The sequence below is a fragment of the Cyprinodon variegatus genome, unplaced genomic scaffold (genome assembly GCF_000732505.1).
Source record: "Cyprinodon variegatus isolate N-32 unplaced genomic scaffold, C_variegatus-1.0 Scaffold604, whole genome shotgun sequence".
Lineage (NCBI taxonomy): Eukaryota > Metazoa > Chordata > Actinopteri > Cyprinodontiformes > Cyprinodontidae > Cyprinodon > Cyprinodon variegatus.
In genome coordinates, this window is record NW_015151057.1 from 298,227 (window position 1) to 319,957 (window position 21,731).

General features: G+C 38.1%; 1 protein-coding gene across 4 annotated transcripts in view; it reads left to right on the plus strand.

The window, feature by feature from the left end:
• The window catches only part of LOC107096178 (unconventional myosin-X-like), a 58,486-nt gene that overhangs the window by 24,793 nt on the left and 11,962 nt on the right, over positions 1-21,731 (plus strand). Inside the window, exons 3-29 of one of the 4 annotated variants that reach the window (XM_015392718.1) lie at positions 4,646-4,804; positions 5,208-5,395; positions 7,375-7,509; positions 9,081-9,205; positions 9,290-9,303; positions 9,441-9,525; positions 12,045-12,151; positions 12,359-12,488; positions 12,580-12,698; positions 12,797-12,943; positions 14,066-14,166; positions 14,245-14,311; positions 14,437-14,529; positions 14,624-14,692; positions 14,784-14,866; positions 16,018-16,120; positions 16,567-16,647; positions 16,758-16,882; positions 16,991-17,108; positions 17,655-17,761; positions 17,842-18,118; positions 18,652-19,545; positions 19,682-19,805; positions 20,911-21,052; positions 21,190-21,294; positions 21,379-21,474; positions 21,567-21,660. In XM_015392718.1, the coding sequence (XP_015248204.1) occupies positions 4,646-4,804; positions 5,208-5,395; positions 7,375-7,509; positions 9,081-9,205; positions 9,290-9,303; positions 9,441-9,525; positions 12,045-12,151; positions 12,359-12,488; positions 12,580-12,698; positions 12,797-12,943; positions 14,066-14,166; positions 14,245-14,311; positions 14,437-14,529; positions 14,624-14,692; positions 14,784-14,866; positions 16,018-16,120; positions 16,567-16,647; positions 16,758-16,882; positions 16,991-17,108; positions 17,655-17,761; positions 17,842-18,118; positions 18,652-19,545; positions 19,682-19,805; positions 20,911-21,052; positions 21,190-21,294; positions 21,379-21,474; positions 21,567-21,660 (3,888 nt within the window). The remainder of the gene's footprint in view (positions 1-4,645; positions 4,805-5,207; positions 5,396-7,374; positions 7,510-9,080; positions 9,206-9,289; positions 9,304-9,440; positions 9,526-12,044; positions 12,152-12,358; positions 12,489-12,579; positions 12,699-12,796; positions 12,944-14,065; positions 14,167-14,244; positions 14,312-14,436; positions 14,530-14,623; positions 14,693-14,783; positions 14,867-16,017; positions 16,121-16,566; positions 16,648-16,757; positions 16,883-16,990; positions 17,109-17,654; positions 17,762-17,841; positions 18,119-18,651; positions 19,546-19,681; positions 19,806-20,910; positions 21,053-21,189; positions 21,295-21,378; positions 21,475-21,566; positions 21,661-21,731) is intronic. The other 3 variants (XM_015392719.1, XM_015392720.1, XM_015392721.1) reach the window with 3 other exon arrangements.

Consider the following 21,731-nt stretch of genomic DNA (forward strand, 5'->3'; position numbering starts at 1 on the left):
AGAAATGTCTTTCTTTTTGTTTAATTTTGCCATTTGGAAAAATGGCTGTTTGATTTAGTCAAAAATCAAAAAAGCAACTTTATTTAGATTTTCCTCTGCTCTTAACGCAATCAATCTGATTAATCAGTTGTTGATATAATCATCAAGACATTGATTAATCTAATGTTTAATGGAATATAGAGAATGTCAAACATCTCATTTGCTTAATTAAGCCAAAAACTAACAAAAAAAACACACTATTATATCTCTAGCCATGGAGCCATCAGGTGAAAACAATCATGAGGAGCCAGGGTAAGACGAGCTAAGATGAGGAACCAGCACTGAGGGACTGCACAAGGAGTGTATTTATCGCGGACTGAACAAAGGAAGGACTAATGAGGTGTTAAGGAGTAGGTGTGAGTAGAGCTGACGAGAAAGCTAAGGGAAAAGAAAACACAAGGTGGCAACAGAGGACAAGCAAAGAAAAACCTAAGAAACTTAAATAAATCCAGAACACACTAACAAGCTAGAAAAGAAAGAAAAACATGGATAAACATGAAACTGAAAACTTAGAGAAAACCAACAGAACCAAGATCGCTACAATTATATCTCTGTGGATATGTAAGACAGCCCAAAGTCGCCTTTCTTAGAACCAAAGTGTTACCAGGTGACGGTCAAAGCTTTCCTCTTTGGTACTAGAGATTTCTTTTCTTTTTTTTTTTTTCACTGGTCTTGAATGCTCTCTTCTCGAGAACCCATTGAAACCGGACTGACGGGGATGATACTTTGTGGAAACTGAGCACTTACCAAGCTTGCGTGTATGGATATGCCTGATAGCTGCAACTCCTTTCCCTTCTGTTTAGCAATAAACCCAGTTTAATTGTTTTAACACTTAAGCTGCTTTCCTACTCAAAACCCACGTTTTTCAGAACTGGGTTGATCTGCTAAAAATTGGCTTTTGGCTCTTTTCCCATTTGACCCGAAAAGCCGAGTCTAACCCCCTACTGGCAAGCTGTGTGGCCCCTGTCCCCCGTCTGTTGACGGCATCAAGCTGGCTGAGCTTCGATAATGTTGTCAGTGCAAAGGAAATCAGGGAAGTAAATAATGGAGAGCAACATGTCACTATCCGATCCGTACCGGAAGCACTATCTGTAACTAAAACATAAAACTCAAAAAGACTAGATTTATGTTTGAATCCAAAGCAGAAAAAGTAAGCTCCCTTTTCCGGTATCGATCTGGCACAGATGAGTGACAAAACAGAAATTCCAAAAAAGAGGAACCAAGATTCTACACACAAAACAATAAATGTATAATTATAGCAATAATTAAAATAATTGTTAAATAGATTTAATAATTATTAAATCAATAAACCCAGCATAAAAATAGGAAGACCCACAGATCACAACTAAATTGGTACCATTATCTAACCTCAGTACAAGCAATAATTAATTTTTCTATGAAAAACTCAGATCGCTAACTTTAAAAAAGTTATTGGTTCTCATTCTGCCAAGATATTGGTGTAAAATTAGAAAGCATTTTAAATATTTTAATACAACACTAAAATGAGTTTACCCCATCACAGTTATGGATTATATAATTTTGCTATAAATTTGCTGTCTTTCATTTTTGGTTCAGGAATATACTTCCTTTAATATGTCTCGTTTGTTCAACTTTAGTATGTGTGTATGTTTAAAAGAAACGCTAAAACAAAAAAGAAACGCTAAAACAATAAAAAGATTATGGGTTGGTAAATAAGACTAAGCACAAGCAAATCTAAAACATTTAAATGCATTTTGCCAAATAAAAATGGAACTTGCTGCATATTTACCACTTTGAATGTGTTGATTCATTGTGTGTGAAACCTTTGCCTCGCTATCTGCTCTATAAATTACTCTGGATTGCAAGGACTGCTTAATTCTCTATTTCAAATGGTTTTAGAGATTGGTCAATAACAGCCTGGGGTCCCAGACTGAGCCATTAGGCTTATAGACGGTATGTTACACACACACTGACATAGATCCGAAAGTCTGGGAGTAAAGGAACAGAAGACGATTAAAGGAAATTACAGGAAATTTATATTGTTTATAATTTGGAAATGTAGGAATAAGACTGTTAATGTGGAACTGGGATCTCTATTATTGGGAGGATTTGAGAACAGCAGAAGACAGGGGTCAAGGGGGCATGATATGCAAACATAAAAATAAAAAAAATGATAGCGTGGAAAATCCATCTTCAACAACGACTTAGTTAGACACACATTAAAACAACAAGATCCAGCAGTGACATTGCTGTATGTGCTGCCAAAACCCATGACAGGAGGGCATGTCAGTGCATATTGTCTCTCATACAACCATGAATGTCATGCAGATTGGACACTGATTAATACACTTCCACACAAAACCATAGAGATACAGACTGGCCCATGGGATTTCAATGCCTACGGTAATGGGTTTTTTGGGAAGTCACTTTTTAGGTCAAATACTTTTATTTGGGGTATATTTATTTTGCTTTTAGCCTTCGGGAGAATAACTGTTCAATATTCTGTTTCCCATGTATTTCTGGTTCATCAATAGATGGTGGCAGATGAGCATTTTGTTTGTGTTGTAAATGTTTTTTTTTTATATATTTGAGGACAATGTATTATTCAATGTATTTGGGAATTTTAAAGAACAACATAGCAGTTTGCAAATTAATTTTTTGGGGATTATTTTTCTGTGTTTTATTTTTATTTTCCCTCAATTTAATTTATTTTAGTTATTACTGCCAGATTAGATTCAGTTTGAGAAAATCTTGAGCAGAAAGGTGTACACTGTAGGTCCCATGCTTGGATTAGGAAGATATCAAAGTGAGCTCATAATAATGCTTACAAATCTTATTAAAAACCACTTTCAGCTGAATTGAACAATATAAAAAATTTCAAAATTGATGGTGTAGAATGCTATATTACAGAGATATGTATGCTTTTACAGAAACCAGTTGGCACTGTGCTAAAACATCCATTGTATGACTGAATCAATCAATCCACTTTATGAGGCGAAACTCATCACATCAGTTGGCTTTAAAGCCCCACAAGCGTGTAGAAATCTTTTTAATTGTTAGCAATCCCCAACTTTACAACATATTTAGTTTTACACTAAGTGAGCTTTTATTAATACTTTACTGAAAACGTAAAAAAAAATGTAAACTGTTCCTTTAATCAAAGAAAAATAAGTTTGTTGAACCTGATTACAGAAAGAATCAGATTAAGGATGGTAAACATTCTGATCCCTGATGAGCCACCATTTATACCAAACTTTGCTCAGGATTGAGAATATAATAGGAAAAGAGTTCCCCAGGTTGTTCCTGGCATGTTTAAGCACTGTTATTGTGGATTAGTGCTATTTGCAACTTACATAAGCAAATATAACATTTCTTTCCATCAAAGGAAGAAGAAATTAAGGTCAGGTCAACAAAGCTGAATGAAGAATCTCTGCTCCTTTATAGCTAAGACCCTCTTCTGTATTTATCCAACAATAGGAAATATCATTTTGATGTTTAGATAATTATCGAGACTTCAGAATCTTTCATCCTTATACAATAGAAAAACATCTTAATCATAACAGTTTGCAACTGATAATGCCAGTTTTTTTCTTTCTGAGAGAAACACCCCCATAACACAGCTCTGCCCTGTAAAATAAGAAAGAAAAAGACGTACAACCAACAGTCTGAGAGCCTGAGGCGAGCCCCTCTGCCGTCTAAACAGACTTTCACAACATCTGTTTTACCAGCAATTACACATAAACCCCTCCCCCAGACGCACATTCAAACAAGTTTGTATTTCTAGTCATATTAGGACTCTGTGCTGGCTGCCATTCTATTTAACAACTGAATATATGCTGAATTTTAATATTCACCCTAACACCAACCTTTTTTTTGCTGACCATAGCCTAAACTTGATTAGCACCTCACCTCTAATGAAGAGAGCTCATTTCCTTAAAAACAGGGGGCCGACCGATCAAGGTAGATTTTGATCTGTAATCGACCAATCAATCTTTAGAAGGTTGGCAAACTATACCGATAAAGGTCATAAAAAGCCAACATAATTGTTTGCAGGTACTGGGGGTAATTGTTTTAACCGTTTTCAGGCTAAAGGTGGCTCAGGGAAAAAAAGAATTGATGCTGTGTACTACACAGGGTTGCTGATTGACACGTAACCTATGAATGTAGGTTTGTGTGTGTAGGGGCTGGATGTAGGGATTCATAGTAACATCATGTGCATCCCTGACCTGAATATGCAGCGAGCTGTTTTCACCTGTCACATCCGACCACATCAGATCCGCTACACTTCGTCTCTTCCCGGATCCCCGATTATCCATGCTGATATCCACACCCACACTTTTTCTTACGCAATCCTGTTGCCATGGTGATGGATGGCATAGAGGAGGCTTGGGTCTGACTCAGAAATGCTTTGTATTGTCACCATTTAGGTCTAAAATAACAGTTATTGCATTGCCTGCATCTATTGTCATCCCAAAGACAAAATGACTTCCCTTAGATCATGTCATCATTGTAAGTTTGACAACAGGAATAAAATAAGATATGTGTAATTAGTCTGTTTCAATAAGTGATTATGCCACTAATGGACTTTTGGTCGCTCAAAAGTTATGATGTATAAAAATTTGTGCAGGTGCTTTACCTACAGCAGGCTGAGGTCACTCGGGAGCGGGTGTACGCCATGCATCAGTCCAGCATTGACGGGGTGGAGGACATGTCAGCTCTGGCTGAGCTGCACGAGGCTGCAATCATGCACAATCTTTACCAGCGCTACCAGAAGGATAATATTTACGTAAGTCCACTGCTACAAACAGGTGGCTTTTCAATTTGTATGTATTTCCATCGATCTCTCACACACATCCTCTCCTAAACAAAAAAAAAGACATTAATATGAAAAAGATCCTTTTGAGAGAATGTTCCATGTCACCTGACGGTGCTGTTATTCTCAAAACAGTCAATTGTTTTTAGAAACCACAAAACTTTGATTTTTGTTTTGTGATGGACTAGAAAAAAGGTTGTACATTGTGTGAATGTGAAGGAAGATATAAACCAACTTTGATTATTAACAATGTTTTGTGTTTGGTTAGATACCTTTGATGCCTATCCTTTTTCCATAGATTTTTGAGGGGGTTTAAAATAATTAATAAGGATGATTTGAGAAAATTGTTTGAGAGCATTCTGTTTTATATTTATAGACCAATATTGGAAGCATCCTGGCTGCTGTCAACCCATATAAACAGATTGCAGGTCTGTACGACCTGGAGAGGGTTGACTTGTACTCCAAGCACCATTTAGGGGAGCTCCCTCCACACATTTTCGCTGTGGCCAATGAATGTTACCGCTGCATCTGGAAACGCCACGACAGTCAGTGTGTCCTCATAAGGTGAGTTAATGGTTCAAGTTCTCTCTGGTTGTCTTATTTGTAAGTATTCATACCCCTTAACATCTTCACTTTTGACAGACTACAATTACAAACCTGTTTTTGTGTCATTTTATCTGTTAGATCAACGAAAAGTATTACATCACCGTAAAGTTGGAGGAAAATATGTATTTCAGGTTTTATATCTGTTTGTCCCCCGAACATTTAGGCCAATCTATTTCCTTTAGAGGTCACTTAAGTCCGGAGATACCATTGTGTGTCTACCCCTGTATAATTATAGAATTTCAGTAAACAAACAGCATGAAGACTAAGGAAAGCAGAAATGAGGTCAGGCAGAAAGCTGTTGGACCAAAATTTAAGGTAAATGAGGTTTCCAAAGGTATTCCTTCACCCTTTGAAATCATTATATTAAGGTTTTCCTTTAACTCTCAATATTGATACTGTTATAACAAAGTGAGGGGACTGGACAATGACAGCAGCTCAGCTAAATGTGGTACGCCACATACAAGTCACAGACTAAACAGGTGCATAGTGCAATCACCACCTCTCTGCAATGAGTATCTACATATTTATAAGCTTTCTGTGGTCAACAGGTTAGGTGAAGAACATTGGGTAGAAATGATCTTAGAAGGAGTTTCAGTTCAGTATTCAAGTCTTATTTTACACAGTGCAATGTAAAGGATGGACCTGAAGTGATCAATCCCATCTGTCTGGTGATCCAAATCTGCATTTTTGCAGTTTCTTTGAGCCTTATTTCCCTGACTGCACTGTACAGTTGAAAGTGAGGTAGACGGAGGTTTATCATTATATTCTGGGGTAACTTCTGGATCCATATACAGAATCACACAAGCATTTGGCCGACTAAGATTAAAGATTTATTTGAAAACAGAGAATGGAAACGGACCAGGTTTGGGTCTCTGGAGGTTCAGCTGCTTCTGAAAAGGAGAGGGCTGTTATAACCGGTCTTAGCGAGGCAGGATATAAATAGAGAAGACATAGTTTGCTATGAGTCTGGTGATACTGTGGAGTGGGAGGCCAGGTTGGTGGAGTCACAGAGCTGGAGAACTGGTAGACAGTGGTGGATTCAGTAGTTTCAGCCGAGACAGTGGACAAGGTTTTTTCAGAGGCAAACTGTTAGACTTGAAGTGGCAGAGGTAGGGAGATGTCTTCAACCAGGAATCATACAACAAGAAAAATGTAACTGATTGAATTGTCTCAAGGCTCTTGAGATGACGTATTGTGAATTGGTGATATATAAATAAATTAAATTGAACTTAATTCAGCCCTGGGATATACTGGCGACCTGTCCAGGGTGTACCCGCCTCTTGCCCATTGACAGCTGGAGATAAGCACCAGCACCCCTTGTGACCCCAGCAGGGATATGCATGATGGAAAATTAATGGATGGATGAACTTAATTCAATTTAAACTTGGGTCGATGTTTATTTACCAGCAGGATAATATACCCTAATCGTACAACCAAAGACAAAATTAAATGGTTTAAATTAAAGTATATGGGATAGAGATTCCCAAGTAAATCATTAATCCAAACCAGACTTGACATTTTGTGGCAAGGCTTGAAAAATGCTTTACACAGTTGGCCTCCATTCATTCTGGCTGAGCTTTAGCTACAAAGACTTATAGGTGTTAGTGAGGCAAGAGGTGGTTCTAGTTATTTTATGTTAAAGACAAAGATGTGTTGTTGCATCTTTCATTAAAAAAATATTGCCTTAGCTGCATCAAGAAGATTTATGGATAATTGTTCAGATCTAACTGCATTATCTAGTATCTAATCATGCTTTCAATTAGACTCAGCATCTGTTAGATGGTTATGGAGAGGGACTGGAAGCTAATGAAATATCTTTGAAGCAATCAAGCCTTGCTATCAATTAGATGACCAGACCAGTCTGAGATACTGGAATGTCAGAGAAGGTCACTGGCTTTATAATTGGATTTTGTGTTGTGTTTGTGTTCGTTCTCCAGTGGTGAATCAGGGGCGGGGAAGACGGAGAGCACTAAACTGCTCCTGCAGTTTCTGTCAGTGATGAGCCAGAACTCCGTTGGGACTCCGCAGTCAGAGAGAACTACACACGTGGAGCAAGCCATTGTTCAGAGCAGGTATGAAGGATGAAACTCTAACCTTTACAGTTTAATCTGTTGATAATGTGCACTATATCTCACACTTGTTTATTCACTATTACGTGAAGTAGGAAACACCCATTTATACAATCTGTGCTGGACCTGTTAGGATTAGGGCTAGCACTCAAAGGAAGGGAGAGACCAAAGGCATTAGATTAGGTATTAAGTCCACAGACATTAAGTTTAGGTTTCCTCCAAAACTTCTTGTGTGACTCTTTGTGTATTTGAAAGAACTTTATTGTCAAAGATTTTAAATATCAAGTGAGCAAAGAAAATTAATTAAACATCTCTAAAAAACAGCAGCCAGGGGATAATTATGTAAAAAGACAACTTGAAATTAGAATATGAATTAAAACTATGAATTTCCTTCTGTTTTGAAAAAAAAAATGGAATATTAAAAGATTCAGCTTTTATTAGCTAAATTTTCTTATTTCTGGTTTGGATTGTAAAAATGGCCACACCCTGACCCAAGTGGTTTCTTAAAGTATCTTAAACACAGAGTTGGAAAGTTGATGGTTTGGGCTTAATTTGGTGCAAACAGGATCATCATGGCTTTGATTCATAATACATGGGCACAAGTAATTGGAATAAAACCCTGATTGGACTAAAAATGTGTCAATTATCTTAGTCAGAATATGGTCAGAATTAGTTTTGTCCATATAAATGGTACATTCAGATATATTTTTTGTTTCTTTTTTATGTAACTACGTTTTATTCTTATCATGATTTCTGTCCACATAAAAATATGTGAGTTAGTAAAAATGTCTAGCTACCAAAATGTTCTGGAGACATATGTAAGTCTGTTTGTCCAACAGTCATGAAACATGACATATTTCCCCACCCAGAGCAAATAAAATCTACAATCCAACAGATAAAAAAATACAGAAAAACAGTCAAAGCTCACGCATCTATGTATTTAAAATCCAGGGATAAAAGTGAAATAAATTTTTGCAAACATCAATAAATTGATGTTATACTGCAATGAACAGAGGACCAATATTTCCTAATACTAATCTTACAGAATAGTGAAATAAATATGAGGAACTGCTCCAAGAAGTTGTCCTATTTGCTCTTTAACTAAGGGTTTAGCATAGTTTTTCATTTTTGGTTCCAGGTTTTTATGACAAATTTTAATATTTTATAGAAAAACCTTGTCATGAAAGATGGCCTGTTTTCTTTCTTCATCGATGGAAGGAATCAGACAGGTTTAAAGCTGAAACATTTTCTATTTGCTCAGTAAAAGAAATACTATTAAAAAAAATGCAAAAATCAATAATTCAGATGGTTAACGGATTAAAGATCAAATAAGGAGAAGGTTTTGTTTATAGATCTATGTCAAGTTAATATTAACCCAGAGGTGGGGGTAACTCGGGTCTCAAAGCCCACAAATCTAATATTCAGTTTCTTAGAACCACTGAGGAGACGTTTCAGTGTTTTCTTTAGTTATGATGCAATTAATTGAACAATGCAGTGATTAAGAAAAAGCACCTATGCCAATACATTTCAAAACTGCATGATCGCAAAACTATAAATCCTTTGGTCATTTTCAGTCCCATCATGGAGGCCTTTGGAAATGCAAAGACTGTTTATAACAACAACTCCAGCCGTTTTGGGAAGTTCATCCAGCTTCACTTCTCAGAGTGCGGCAACATCCAAGGAGGCTGTGTCATCGACTGTATCCTTACTGTATGCCGTGTAGACAAAACATTTATGTTGACCAATAACAAGTCCTGGTTGTTTCTTTGACTCTACTTTTCAGATTTACTGGAAAAGGTAAACTTACCTTAAACGTCTTCAGTCAAGTTTTACTTTTCACGGAACAATTAATTAGTTTTAAAAATGCAGCTCAGTCCTAAAAATCCTCAGAAAGGTAACAGCTGCTTTGGAATCCTTTTCTTTCTTATGTGTAGAACCGTGTGGTGCGACAAAACCCCGGAGAGAGAAACTACCACATCTTCTATGCCCTGCTGGCAGGAGCCAGTAAAGAAGATAAAAGTAAATCTTAAATCTTAACAAGTATTTAGTGTCTTTCTTTTCAGGTCCATTTACTCACAAATAGAACATCAAAAAAGAGATCCTATTCATCCAACTCATTTATTCACAGCGAAAATACTGAAAACATTATTAAACAAACAGCATCATGATGATCAAGGTGCAGACCTGAAAGGGCAGCCAGGCTTTTAACTTATCTACATTATTAGAGTCATGGAGAAGTTAAAAGCAGGGCTATGTTATACAAGTTCTCAAGTATTAATTACATTTTAAGGTAATGTTTTTTTCAATCATCCAACAAAGTGTGGCGCAACTCCAAACCAATTAAGGCTCAAGTAGCAGAGCCTTCAAAGGAAAACCTTAAGTTTTGTGCTCCTTATTTCTATCCTTAGTGGGGAAGAACAGCTAAAAAGCCACTGCCAGACAAATAGGCAAAAGAAATTATGTTTTCAGTTTTAAGGGGCACAGAAAGCTAGTGGAAGAAAGTGCTCTGTTTTGATGAAACCAAATGTAACTTTTCGTGCTTTGTTCAAAGCTGTATTGTGTTCTGCAAGCTGTTCTTACAGCTAGCAGAACACAATACCCTAAGCTATATACGACAGTTAAACATAATGATGGTAGGTTAGTTCTTTGGGGTGGCAGAGATATGGAAGATTCTTAGAGTGAATGATTAATTTTGGAGGGAAAACCTGTCAGAGGATGCAGAAGATAAACCTTAGTTTGTTAGTGCAATATGCAATTGTGCTGTCCCCACTGCTGTTCTGCATAGGTCTGAACTCCCTCAGCCAAATAGTCAATAAGACTGGCTATGAATACCGACTCAAGAACAGGGTCATCCTCAGTCACCTCTTCTACATGGATGACATCAAGCTGTACGCTAAGATTGAGCAGGACATCAACTCACAGATCCATATTACCCGGATCTACAGCACCGACATCGGGATGTCTTTCGAACTAGAGAAGTGTGGCCGGATGGTGACTAAGAGAGGGAAGGTAATCAACGCAAAGGGGGTCTCACTCCCAGAAGGAACAATAGCAGACATTGACAGCTGCAAGTACCTCGGAATCCCATAAGCAAATGGCAACGTCGAAGAGGTGACAAGGAAAGCGGCTACGGACAAATATCTCCAAAGAGTAAAACAGGTCCTAAGAAGCCTGCTCTATGGCAAGAATAAGTCTTGGGCAATAAATAGCTATGCTCTACCATCAATCAGATACCCTGCAGGAATAATAAGCTGGCCAAAGGATGAGATACAGACCACAGGTGTAAAGACATGAAAGCTCCTAACAATCCAGGGAGGGTGCCAACCCAAATCCAGCACCCTGAGACTGTATGCTAGCTGTAAAGAAGGAGGCAAAGGACTAGCACCAGAGCAATATACGCCCTGATCTACCACACCTGACAAGGTGTAGACTGTGCAAAGAGGCCCCTGAGACAATCCAGCACATTACTGCAGGGTGTAAGATGCATGCAGGGAAAGCTTACATGGAGCGCCATAGCCAAGTAACTGGAATAGTGTACAGGAACATCTGTGCAAAGTATAGGCAGGAAACTCCAAGGTCAAAGTGGAAAACACCTTCAAAGGATGGTAGAGAATGACCGAGCCAAGATCCTGTCGGGCTTCCAGATACAGACGGACCGAAAGGTAATGGCATACCAAACAGACATTGTTGTGGTGGACAAAAAGCAGAGGAAAGCCATTGTGAGTAACCTAGCAATACCAAGTGACTGCAAAATCTGAAGAAAAGAACATGAGAAACTAGAGAAATACCAGGAGCTACGAGAAGAGCTAGAGAAAACCTGGAAAGTCAAGGCAGCAGTAGTGCCTGTGGTTATTGGGGCATTTAGGGCGGTGACCCCCAAAGGAGGGGTAACAGCAGATCCCTGGAAATACATTAGAAAAGATACTGCTAAGATACTGCACAGAACTCTCAAGCTCCCAGGCCCTCTAGAGGACCTGAGCTTGGAGGAAAGAAAAAAAAATAGAGACCCCCCCAGATAAGATACAAATCTAGAATCTTGAAGAGCTGATACAGGGGCCCTTAACCACCCTCCACAGCCGGTTCACATCTAAACATCCGGCCACAAACAGAGTAAACATGGTCCAAGATGAATCTTTACATGTTTCAGTGGACCACTCAAGGTCCAGACCTTTCAAAGTTCAAAATCAAATTAAGATGCAATAAGGATTTAGGTTGTTTTACAAATTCTTACCAGGCTTTATGTGTAGAGATTTTTTTGCAACTTCTGAAACTTTTCTTTGTGTATAAGGGTTGATTTTGTCATGTCAGATTTATAGAGAAAAATCTGAAAAAAATATGCAATTGAGATGGTTTCTAACTGTAAAAATTAAGATATTTAATCAGTGAACCAGATTTGTATGTTCCTTCATGCTGCGTACTGTATGACTGATATTTTACGTTATAGTTATGGCCAGTTGGTATAAACTGAGATGAGAATCTAATTTTGTGTATGATTCTGAAAATCTGATCTACAGCCCTGAAAGTTTCTCTTCCAACAGGCCTCTACTTCCTGGAGGAGCCTGCTGAATCGTTCCACTACCTCAGCCAATCAGGGTGTCTGAAGGATAAGAGCCTAAATGATAAAGAACTTTACAACAGTGTTATGGTCAGTCTTTTTTTCTGCTAGGTTCTAATGCTGTTCAATAATTGTCCACAAGCAAGAGGAGGTAAAAAAGTATTGTGAAAGTCCAAGGGCGTGCTAACATTAATCTCTATTTTACACAAATCAGTTTTCAAAAATATCAGAATATTATTGATTGCTGACTTATTTTATGAAAACATTTGATTGTCTGTTTCTTTGTCCTTTATGCAGGAGGCGCTGAAAGTTTTAGGGTTCACAGAGGAGGAGATCAGAGATATGTTTAAACTGCTGTCAGGCGTTTTGCAGCTTGGGAACATGGAGTTCATGCTTGCAGGAGGAGCTCAGATCACCACCAAGCAAGGTCGGGCTATTTATTGTTTATTCAAAATTATTTGGAAATAATATGGTAGCGTTTAAGTAGCTGTAAAACTGATTTTGTCTTTTGCTTCCAGTGGTCAGTAATGTCAGTGAGCTGTTGGGTCTGGACGCCTTCCAGCTGTCTGAAGTCCTGACTCAGCGATCCATAATTCTGAGAGGAGAAGAAATCTGCTCCCCTCTCACTATTGAACAGGTCAGCAAATATTTATTTACATTTTCTCTCCCCCCTTTTTGATTGATCTCCTCCAGACATTCACACACCTTTCCTTACCCTTTTCCTCCTTGCTACAGGCGATTGATTCCAGGGACTCTGTTGCAATGGCATTATATTCCCAGTGCTTCTCCTGGATCATCCTCAAGATCAACCAGAAAATCAAAGGAAAAGAAAATTTCAAATCCATTGGAATCCTTGATATCTTTGGCTTTGAAAATTTTGAGGTCTGAACTCAAGTTTTTTGGTTTGTTGTTGCTTATTTTACTGTGTAGATCATTCTCTTATCATTCTCCATTTGTTCATATTTTGCAACAGAGCTGCAAAATGCTGTTTAGCCTCAGAATTGAGTCAAAACCCATATTATTTAGTAGCTTTAGCATTATTTAACAAGAAAATAACAAGTCCATTTGCTGCATTGTGAGCTACTAAAGCTTGACATTAGAGGACCTAGCTCACTAAAACTATAGGATAAAGAGAATGAATAATAGGTGTATAGATATTTTTGTTATCTTCTTTATAAATTACTCATACACTTAGGCCTAAATTTTGGACTTACTTTAAGTTATTTGCTGCATTTAAAATGGCAACTCTAATTTCTAATCTACAATGTGGAGTCTTGCAGAAGTGTGCTGCAACAGGGGTCTGCCGAGCCTACAGGAAAGATCCTCTCTGTAACAGGAAGCTCACTCACACCAGAAAAACAGAAAGAGACCCTATCAACAACAGACTAAGATATTTTAAGAAAAAAAAAAAAAGAGGAAACTATCAACATTTCTGTTGCTAAGGCAAACATCCAAGACCGTTTTACAGATTTACAATAAATTGTTGTTTTCCTCATAAGTTCATTAAGATTTTTTTTTTAATTTTTGTTATTGTGAGTAAAAAGAGACGACTTACTGAAAAAAAAGAGCCCATAGTATTTTCATCTTTCTGAATTTGGCCCACAGTGCAAAAGGTTTCTTTTGTGGACACTGTTCTTTTAGTCCAACTTTAGACCTAAAATCATCAAGATCTAAAAACTTAATTCTTTTACAAGAGTTTTTATTTAATCTGACTGATCTTGACCTATTTTGGAAAGAAGAACTTTACATATGTTTGTCTCTAGATTTGCAACCATGATAAAGAAATTGTCTTAAAGGTTTCCCGTTGAAATTGCACTGCCAAACATGCATGCTAAAATAATACACAGCCACATAATATTTCCAAATACGCACTATTTGATAAGCATAAAATCTGAAAAGAAAGTATTTACGCTTGGGTTTATACTGACATAATGTTGTGCATTTTATATATATTTGTTTTTTCTTTAAGCATAAATTGATTTTAGAGCTCATGTTGATTTGCAGGTGAATCGTTTTGAGCAGTTTAACATCAACTACGCCAACGAGAAGCTTCAGGCGTACTTTAACAAGCACATCTTCTCCCTGGAGCAGCTGGACTACAACAGGTGATGCTGAAGAACCTGCTGCTTCATTAAAACTCCCCTGTTCATCTAATATGTGGCGGTTCGGATGTGTTCATTTAGGGAAGGTGTGCAGTGGGATGCCATTGACTGGATGGACAATGCAGAGTGCCTCGACCTCATAGAGAAGGTATAAAAGTTGCTGTTAATACAAACAGTTGCTGCTGTAAAGGATTTCTGGGAGCACATGGCTTATAGGCTTATGTTGATTCTTTTACAGAGATGTTTTCTCATATCTATTTTTCTCATTGTCAGAAACTTGGCCTGCTGGCGCTGGTGAATGAAGAGAGCAGGTTCCCCAAAGGAACGGATTTCACTCTGCTGGAGAAGTTGCACAGCAGACACTCAGTAAGTCATTTCATGCAGCCCATTGATGCATCTTCACATCTTTAAATGCTTTGATTCATTCATGTTTAAAATGATCCTTCTCTGTGTCCTGCAGACAAACCCTTACTATGTGAAGCCCAGAGTTGCAGATCATCAGTTTGGGATCAAACATTATGCTGGAGAGGTGATCTATGAACCAGCTCTTAGAGTCAGCAACATTTTTATTTAACACATTTTTTTTTTTTAACCTTCAGAGGCGTTTGTGTTTTGATTAGGTGCTTTATGATGTGAGAGGGATCTTGGAGAAGAACAGAGACACGTTTAGGGATGACATCCTGAACATGCTCAAGGACAGCAGGTAGTGGATTTAAATGCACAAACCAAACATATCTGTCTTTGCAACGATTGCTGCAGTTTCGTAGAAAAGATTCATTTCCCTATTTAACACAATGGATGTCATAAATTATACATAAAATATTCCTAATTTCTCACTGAAAAACTAATAAAAAACATTCATAAAGTCAGGATGCTCACATATATTAATGATTTTGGAAAAACCATGACAATGCACCATGGGAAGAACGCAATGGTTTTGCTGAGAGGAAAATGATACGCACCATATTATAAACATATCTACAGTTTGGCAAGCCAATCACAGAAATAGGCAGGAACTTCCAATATAAATACCTAAAATGCAGTGGCACTGTTATCTGTTTTACTTGGTCAAAGTCATGGATATAACATCTGGAACATCAGGATTTGTTATTGGGGGCTAACTCAAGGTCTAATCTAATGATATTTCCTCATATTACAGATAGACAATGATGTGTAAAGGTTGTCTCAGTTTAACTGTGAACATGAAAGGAGTGCTTTGATCAAATCAAGCTCATCCCTCTTTAAATATACAGACTCATTCAATAACCATGAATAATATTGAGATTTTTTTTTGTTTGTTTTTTACATTTTAGTAACTCAACTCATCATAAAACAAACAGACATTTTTCAAGGCTTAATTTGTGTTGATTGTGATGTTTTCTGTTTATAGCTTATGAAAATATGGCAGACTTAGTTATTACCTTGTTATTAACTTATTCAGTTCCTTAAAAATCATTCAAATACAGAAATATAGGATTATTGTTACATATGCTTAATATGCATTCAAAAGGTTTTTTCTTTTTTTAAATATTAAAACAACCCCAATTGGAAGCTGTATATATATATTATATTCTGATTCATTGAATATGACTGTAACTATCAAGTTTTTACATATTTCTTTTAAAGATTTTACTCCCTCATATAGTTTCTGTTTATATTTTTACTCTACCTGTTAAAACAAATATCTAGTAAAAGCAGTATTTCAGTATTTCAGAACATGTGCCTATATTTTTAAAAGCTATAAATGTGTCTCGAAAAGGATAATTTATTCTAAAAAGCCATGCTGACGCCACTCATAACATTCCCGTCATCCTAGATGATTTCCTTTTCTTTTTGCTTCCTCTTTTCTCTCAGGCTGGACTTCATCTACGACTTGTTTGAGAAGGTCGGCAGCAGAAACAATGAGGAGAAGATGGGGACAGCCAGACGTAAACCCACAGTGAGCTCTCAGTTCAGGGTGAGTCATCCACTTTTTTAAACAGATGACAAAAGAACCATATCCTCTAGCCAGATTAAAATAATAATGAATATAAGACTTGGGAAACTCACCATTTTGTATACACAGAGTGTATACAAAACAAAATTTTGTTTTGTACAGCTTTCAGAACATTTCAGTTTAATAAAGTGCAGCAGTGATCAAATGTAAACAGTTTGGGAGAAGAGACATGGTGCATTAATATGGAAGTTCATAGCATAGTATAAATATGCACTATTAGTGTGATGCAGAGTCTGTGACATGATTTAGAGGGTAAAGGTTCTTATGTCCAGAAAAATTAGGCCACGTTAGTTATTTTGATAGTTTACTTTTTAAAGTGACAGTAATAAGGTTAAGATAATGTGTTACCATGAGGATATTTCACATAATAAAAAAACAAATCAATACCAATGTCTTTGTCTCCTCAGGACTCCCTTCATGCTCTTATGGCCACTCTCAGTGTATCCAATCCGTTCTTCATTCGCTGCATTAAACCCAACATGGAAAAGGTCACTTTCTTCATGTCATGCATATATTTCCTCTAACTGACATAAATGCCGCGCTCTATTCTCCCTCTGTAAGATACTAAATGTTAAACCTGTTTCCTTTGTCCCTGTAGACTCCAAACGTGTTTGATCCTGAAATCGTTCTGAACCAGCTGCGATATTCAGGGATGCTGGAGACGGTGAAGATCCGTCGTGCAGGATTCCCCGTTCGCAGAACGTTTAAAGATTTTTTCTCACGGCATGTCTCCCTATTGTCTGCTGCAAAGTGGTCTATTTGTGTGGCTCTCCAACATTTTGCTGAGTTGTTTTTTTATTTTTTGTCTCAAACTGTATTTTTTCCTCTTAGGTATAAAATCATCTTTAAAGACAGAGTAGCGACAGCAGGGGATGATAAGAAAAGAAGTACTGATCTGTTAACTAAATACGACAAGACTAAGAAAGAGTGGCAGCTGGGAAAGACCAAGGCAAGTGTTTTGGAAGAATTAAAAACTTTTGTGACAGCTATATTTGAAACCTGTTATGAACATACCCTGTATATAGAAAAACAAAACGTAACTTTTTTTTCTTTAGGTCACCTAAATAGTTTCAGTTTTGCCAGACGCAAGAACAAGTAGAGCAAAAATAGAAATTTGCCTTTTGTTGCTCTCTTCAATCTCAGATGTTGACACAAGATTTCTATACTTGTTTAGAAAAGTCCTGAGCGAGGAAGTCATGAATTTAAAGCTTTTCTTGGAATTATTTGAAGGCATAAAACTGAAATTCACTGTTTCCCTCTGTAACAGCTTAGGAAATTAATAAAAATTAGATAAAATATTATTTAAAAAATATTTAGCCCAGTTTAAAAGCTAATTCTAACAAGAAACCTGATGGCATTAAACAGGAAAAGGTTGATCTTATTATCTGACAGTGAGGAATAAAGGTTAATAAAGCTTAATAATTAATTGTTATTTTTTCTGTTGTACATATCATACATACATACTTTTTTGATCTAATTCATGTTGGTCCTGTAGGTTTTCATGAAGGAATCTTTGGAGCAGCGTTTGGAGAAAGACAGGGACGAAATCCGGCGTCAAGCTGCCATGATAATCAGAGCACATCTTCTCACTTTCTCTGCAAAGTAAAGCTAATCTTAAATTTAGGATTGAGGGACGATAACGGCTCCTACCTGGTCTAATCACCCCTCTTTTTTTCTTACAGGAAGCATTTCAAACAGGTTCGCACCAGCATTGTTGTTCTGCAGAAACACCTGCGGAGGCACATCCAGCGCAGACAGTTTGTCAAACAGCGTAAGGCAGCGCTGGTGCTGCAGAAACACAGGCGAGGGCAGGTGGCCCGTGCCCATGTTCGAAAATTAAAAGAAGAGAAGAAGAAGAGGGAAGAGGCGCAAAGAAAGAAAGAGGAGGAAGAGACGAAATTGGGTGAGGGGGAAAACAAGGAGGATAAGCATGAAGAAGATGAAGAAGCAGCAAAGAAGGTGAGGAAGGCATGAAAAAGAAAATAATATGCATGATTTTTAACATTCAATTTTCAATTGGATTTTATTCTGGATTTTAGCTGGTTTCAACAACTGATTTGGCTATGATCTAAAATCAAACCAGACCCTTTGTTTGTAGCCGTTGTCCTTGTGAAAGCTGAACCTCTAGTCTTTTGAAGGCAGGTAGTATTTATTTTGCTTCTACTGAAGAAAACTGTGATGCTGCAAAAAAACATAATTCATGAGAAGGATATTCTCTTTACAGTGTTAGTGTTAGTTTTCCACCACGCAAGGGCCTGAGCTTCAAATAATTCAGATAAGGAGTGGTAAATTGCATGGGCAAAAACTGACTTGCTGAGTGTGGTCTTCAGAGTTACAAAATATGGGAAAAAAAGAAATCGATAAAAATTGTCTTGCAAAATGCACTTAACAGAAAAAACAACTAAAAACAAATTGCAAGCCATCCATTTATTGATGCAGCAATTTTGAGTTACAGAATAACACACATCCTTCTCTGTTCATGTCCTCTCTAGGATGAAGCTCGTCAAATGGAGGAGATCCTGCAGCTGGAGAGAGAGATCGAACGCTTGCAGAAAAAGCGAGAAGATGAGGTGTCGCAGCTGTGTGAGTCCTCCAAACAGGAGCTACAGTTGCGTCGGGATGCTGAGCTCAAGCGGATGAAGAAGGAGGCATCCCGGAAGGCGACGGAGCTGATCGATCTCCTGAACTTTGGGGGTGTAGATCCTTCTGTGGAAGCAGTTGGAGAGAAGCCTGCAGAGGAGGTGAACACAGCTAAAGGGGCAAGCCCAGCTGCAGGGGCATCTAAAGAAGAGGATGTAGATGAAGGGTTCCATGCTGAGGAGGAGTGCATCCCCCTGCCGGACTTCCCACCCCCTGCTGAGTCTGATGCTCCCATAGATCAGGAAATATTTGTTCATCTCCCTCCTCCTCCACCTGCCTTTGCAGAAGGAACAGTTCCCCCTGGGCCTCCTCCTCCTCCTCCACTTCCAGCAGATGGCATACCTGCTGCTGGAATTCCTCCGCCTCCTCCGCCACCTCCACCTGGAGATGGGGCTACTGTCCCACCACCTCCGCCACCGCCCCCGGGAGAGGCAAATGAGGCAACCAAACAAGATACTGAAAGGAAAGTGAGCATGGTGGAGAGCCTTGTGGACGGAGAGGAGCCTATCTACAGCATGCCAGCCGATACAGAGTCGGACTACGATCAGGAAGACGAAGAGGGGTCTGTCAATGCCGGTGACGACAGCTCGGTATCCGGAAGCAATCGTGGGAGCGCTACAGTCACAGACGAGGAGCACCCGAGGAAGTCGACCTGCACCAACACCAGCGTGGAGTCCTACAGAGGCAGCTCTGACTCTGTGAGGACACACACTTACTCGCATCCTCACATGCGTGCACGCAGACATGTATGAGCAGCTATCCAGTGAATACTCTGTTCCTTGGTCACTCGTCTGATAAACTGGCATTGCGTTACATTCTGAATATTTGTGTACCGTTTCCGGTTCCCGTTAATAAACATACTTTTTCTATGTAATGTTGCAGTACGCAGACAGCGAAGATGAACATGATGGCATGTTGGACACGGATGAAGAGGTGACGAATGGTCGAGTGACTTTGCTCAATGGAAATGGACCCCCGTATTTCCATGGTTACCTCTACATGAAGGGTGTGTCTGTTTCACCTTGACATCTTTTTCATTTTTCACTTCTTTAGTTTATGTCTGTCTTTTTGTACATTCCCAGATGAGATTGAAGCAAATAATTAATAAAATAAAATCATGAAAAAAGCAGAGATTACTGTTTTTAACCAATTAAAATAACAGGACTTAGTTATGGGGTTAACCCATCTTAGCAAAAACCTAAAGTAAAGAACTAAATTCTGTTTTTCTTTTAATATCTAAACATTTACTACATCTGTCTATCCATGAGAAATTCCATCTAATAACAGGCATTAAAGCAAACTTCCACAGAGAGAGGCTAGCCAAGGTTTTCCTACCTAAGAGCTTCTACTATATCTAGCTACAATGCAAAATTTAAACCTGAACCTAAATTAAGCTTTTTATTTTACTTCAACTTATAAAAACAATTGAGTTAAGATAACTAAATTCCTACCTCTGTCTAACACTATGCTGTCTCTCTCTGTGTTGACAAAATATGAATGCTGAGCATTGCTCTTCAAAAAAGACTTGAAGAGGCCTTGTGAATGAGGCTTTTCGGATCACACTTTTGACCTTAAAGTTTATCCTGACATTTTTTTTTTTTACTTATTGATTTGCTTTCATTAATTCCATTTGCATTTATAAGATTCGTAGCTAGTCTGACATCTTATTTAAAATATCATTTTTTTATTGCTTTGTTTAATAATCTTGTGAGGCATGTCTCTCACTTTTTAGCTCAGTTCAAATTATTTTTAAACCTAAATCTTCCAAGCACATCGATAAATACTGAATAAAGTAGAATACAATAAGATTAACATCCATCAGTTATTATACAGGGGTTGGCAGTTTAAGAGTAATTTCACAGAATTATTAACAATTTTGATGTGGATTCTAGCATTTTTTACTCATATAAACCGTTATTACAGTGCACACACACAATTGATCCAAAGGCAGTCAAAGCAGAATCTTATAAAAACTTTTTAAATCCTGCAGTTCAAATCCATATTTTATAACCTGGCTTTATTAAATGTTCTTGAATTTCACTAGAAATGAGACACCTGTTGTGAAAAGTAGCTTTCTTTGCTGTGTCTATATGTGTGCTGTGTTTCTATAGCTGGTCTGATGATCCCGTGGAAGAGGCGCTGGTGCGTCTTAAAAGATGAGACATTTATGTGGTTCCGGTCCAAGCAGGAATCCCTGAAGTCTGGGTGGCTCTACAAGAAGGGAGGAGGACTCTCTACTCTTTCCCGGAGGTTGTTGTAGTCACTACTGAGCTCAGCCTGCATGCTTACAAAAAAACCATGCAATGCATGACTACGGAAAGACTGTAGCACAACCTAATGATCTCAAAAATGTCTGAAGTTGTTCTAATTGTCACTTTTCTCATGCTAAGAAACTGGAAGATGCGCTGGTTTGTTCTAAGAGACAACAAGCTGATGTACTATGAGAATGACAGTGAGGAGAAGCTGAAAGGAACCATTGACATCCGAGCGGCTAAGTATGACCCTAACCTCCCCGATTTAACCCTTGGATTCAAGCAGCTGCACCATCACAGACATCTGCCTTCCTTGTGATTCTGCAGGGAGATCGTGGACAACCATGAAAAAGAGAACGCTCTGAACATCGTTACAGAAGAAAGGACGTACCAAGTGTTTGCCGAGTCGCCAGAAGATGCGAGGTGTGACCCAGAGCTTTGTGCAGAAAAATACAATTGTATTCTCTTTTTTTAACTAGTAGCTTGTAATCATGTTTTTTTCTTTGCCTGGGTAGTGGGTGGTTTAATGTGCTTAGCAAGGTGAGAGTGTGCACCCCTGAACAGCTGCTGGACATGTCTCATGAGCAGGCAAATCCTAAAAATGCAGTTGTAAGTCTTAATCTTTGTGTTCCAATAATTGAATCTGATCATGTTTACTGTGGTGCCATTTATTGTTTTTC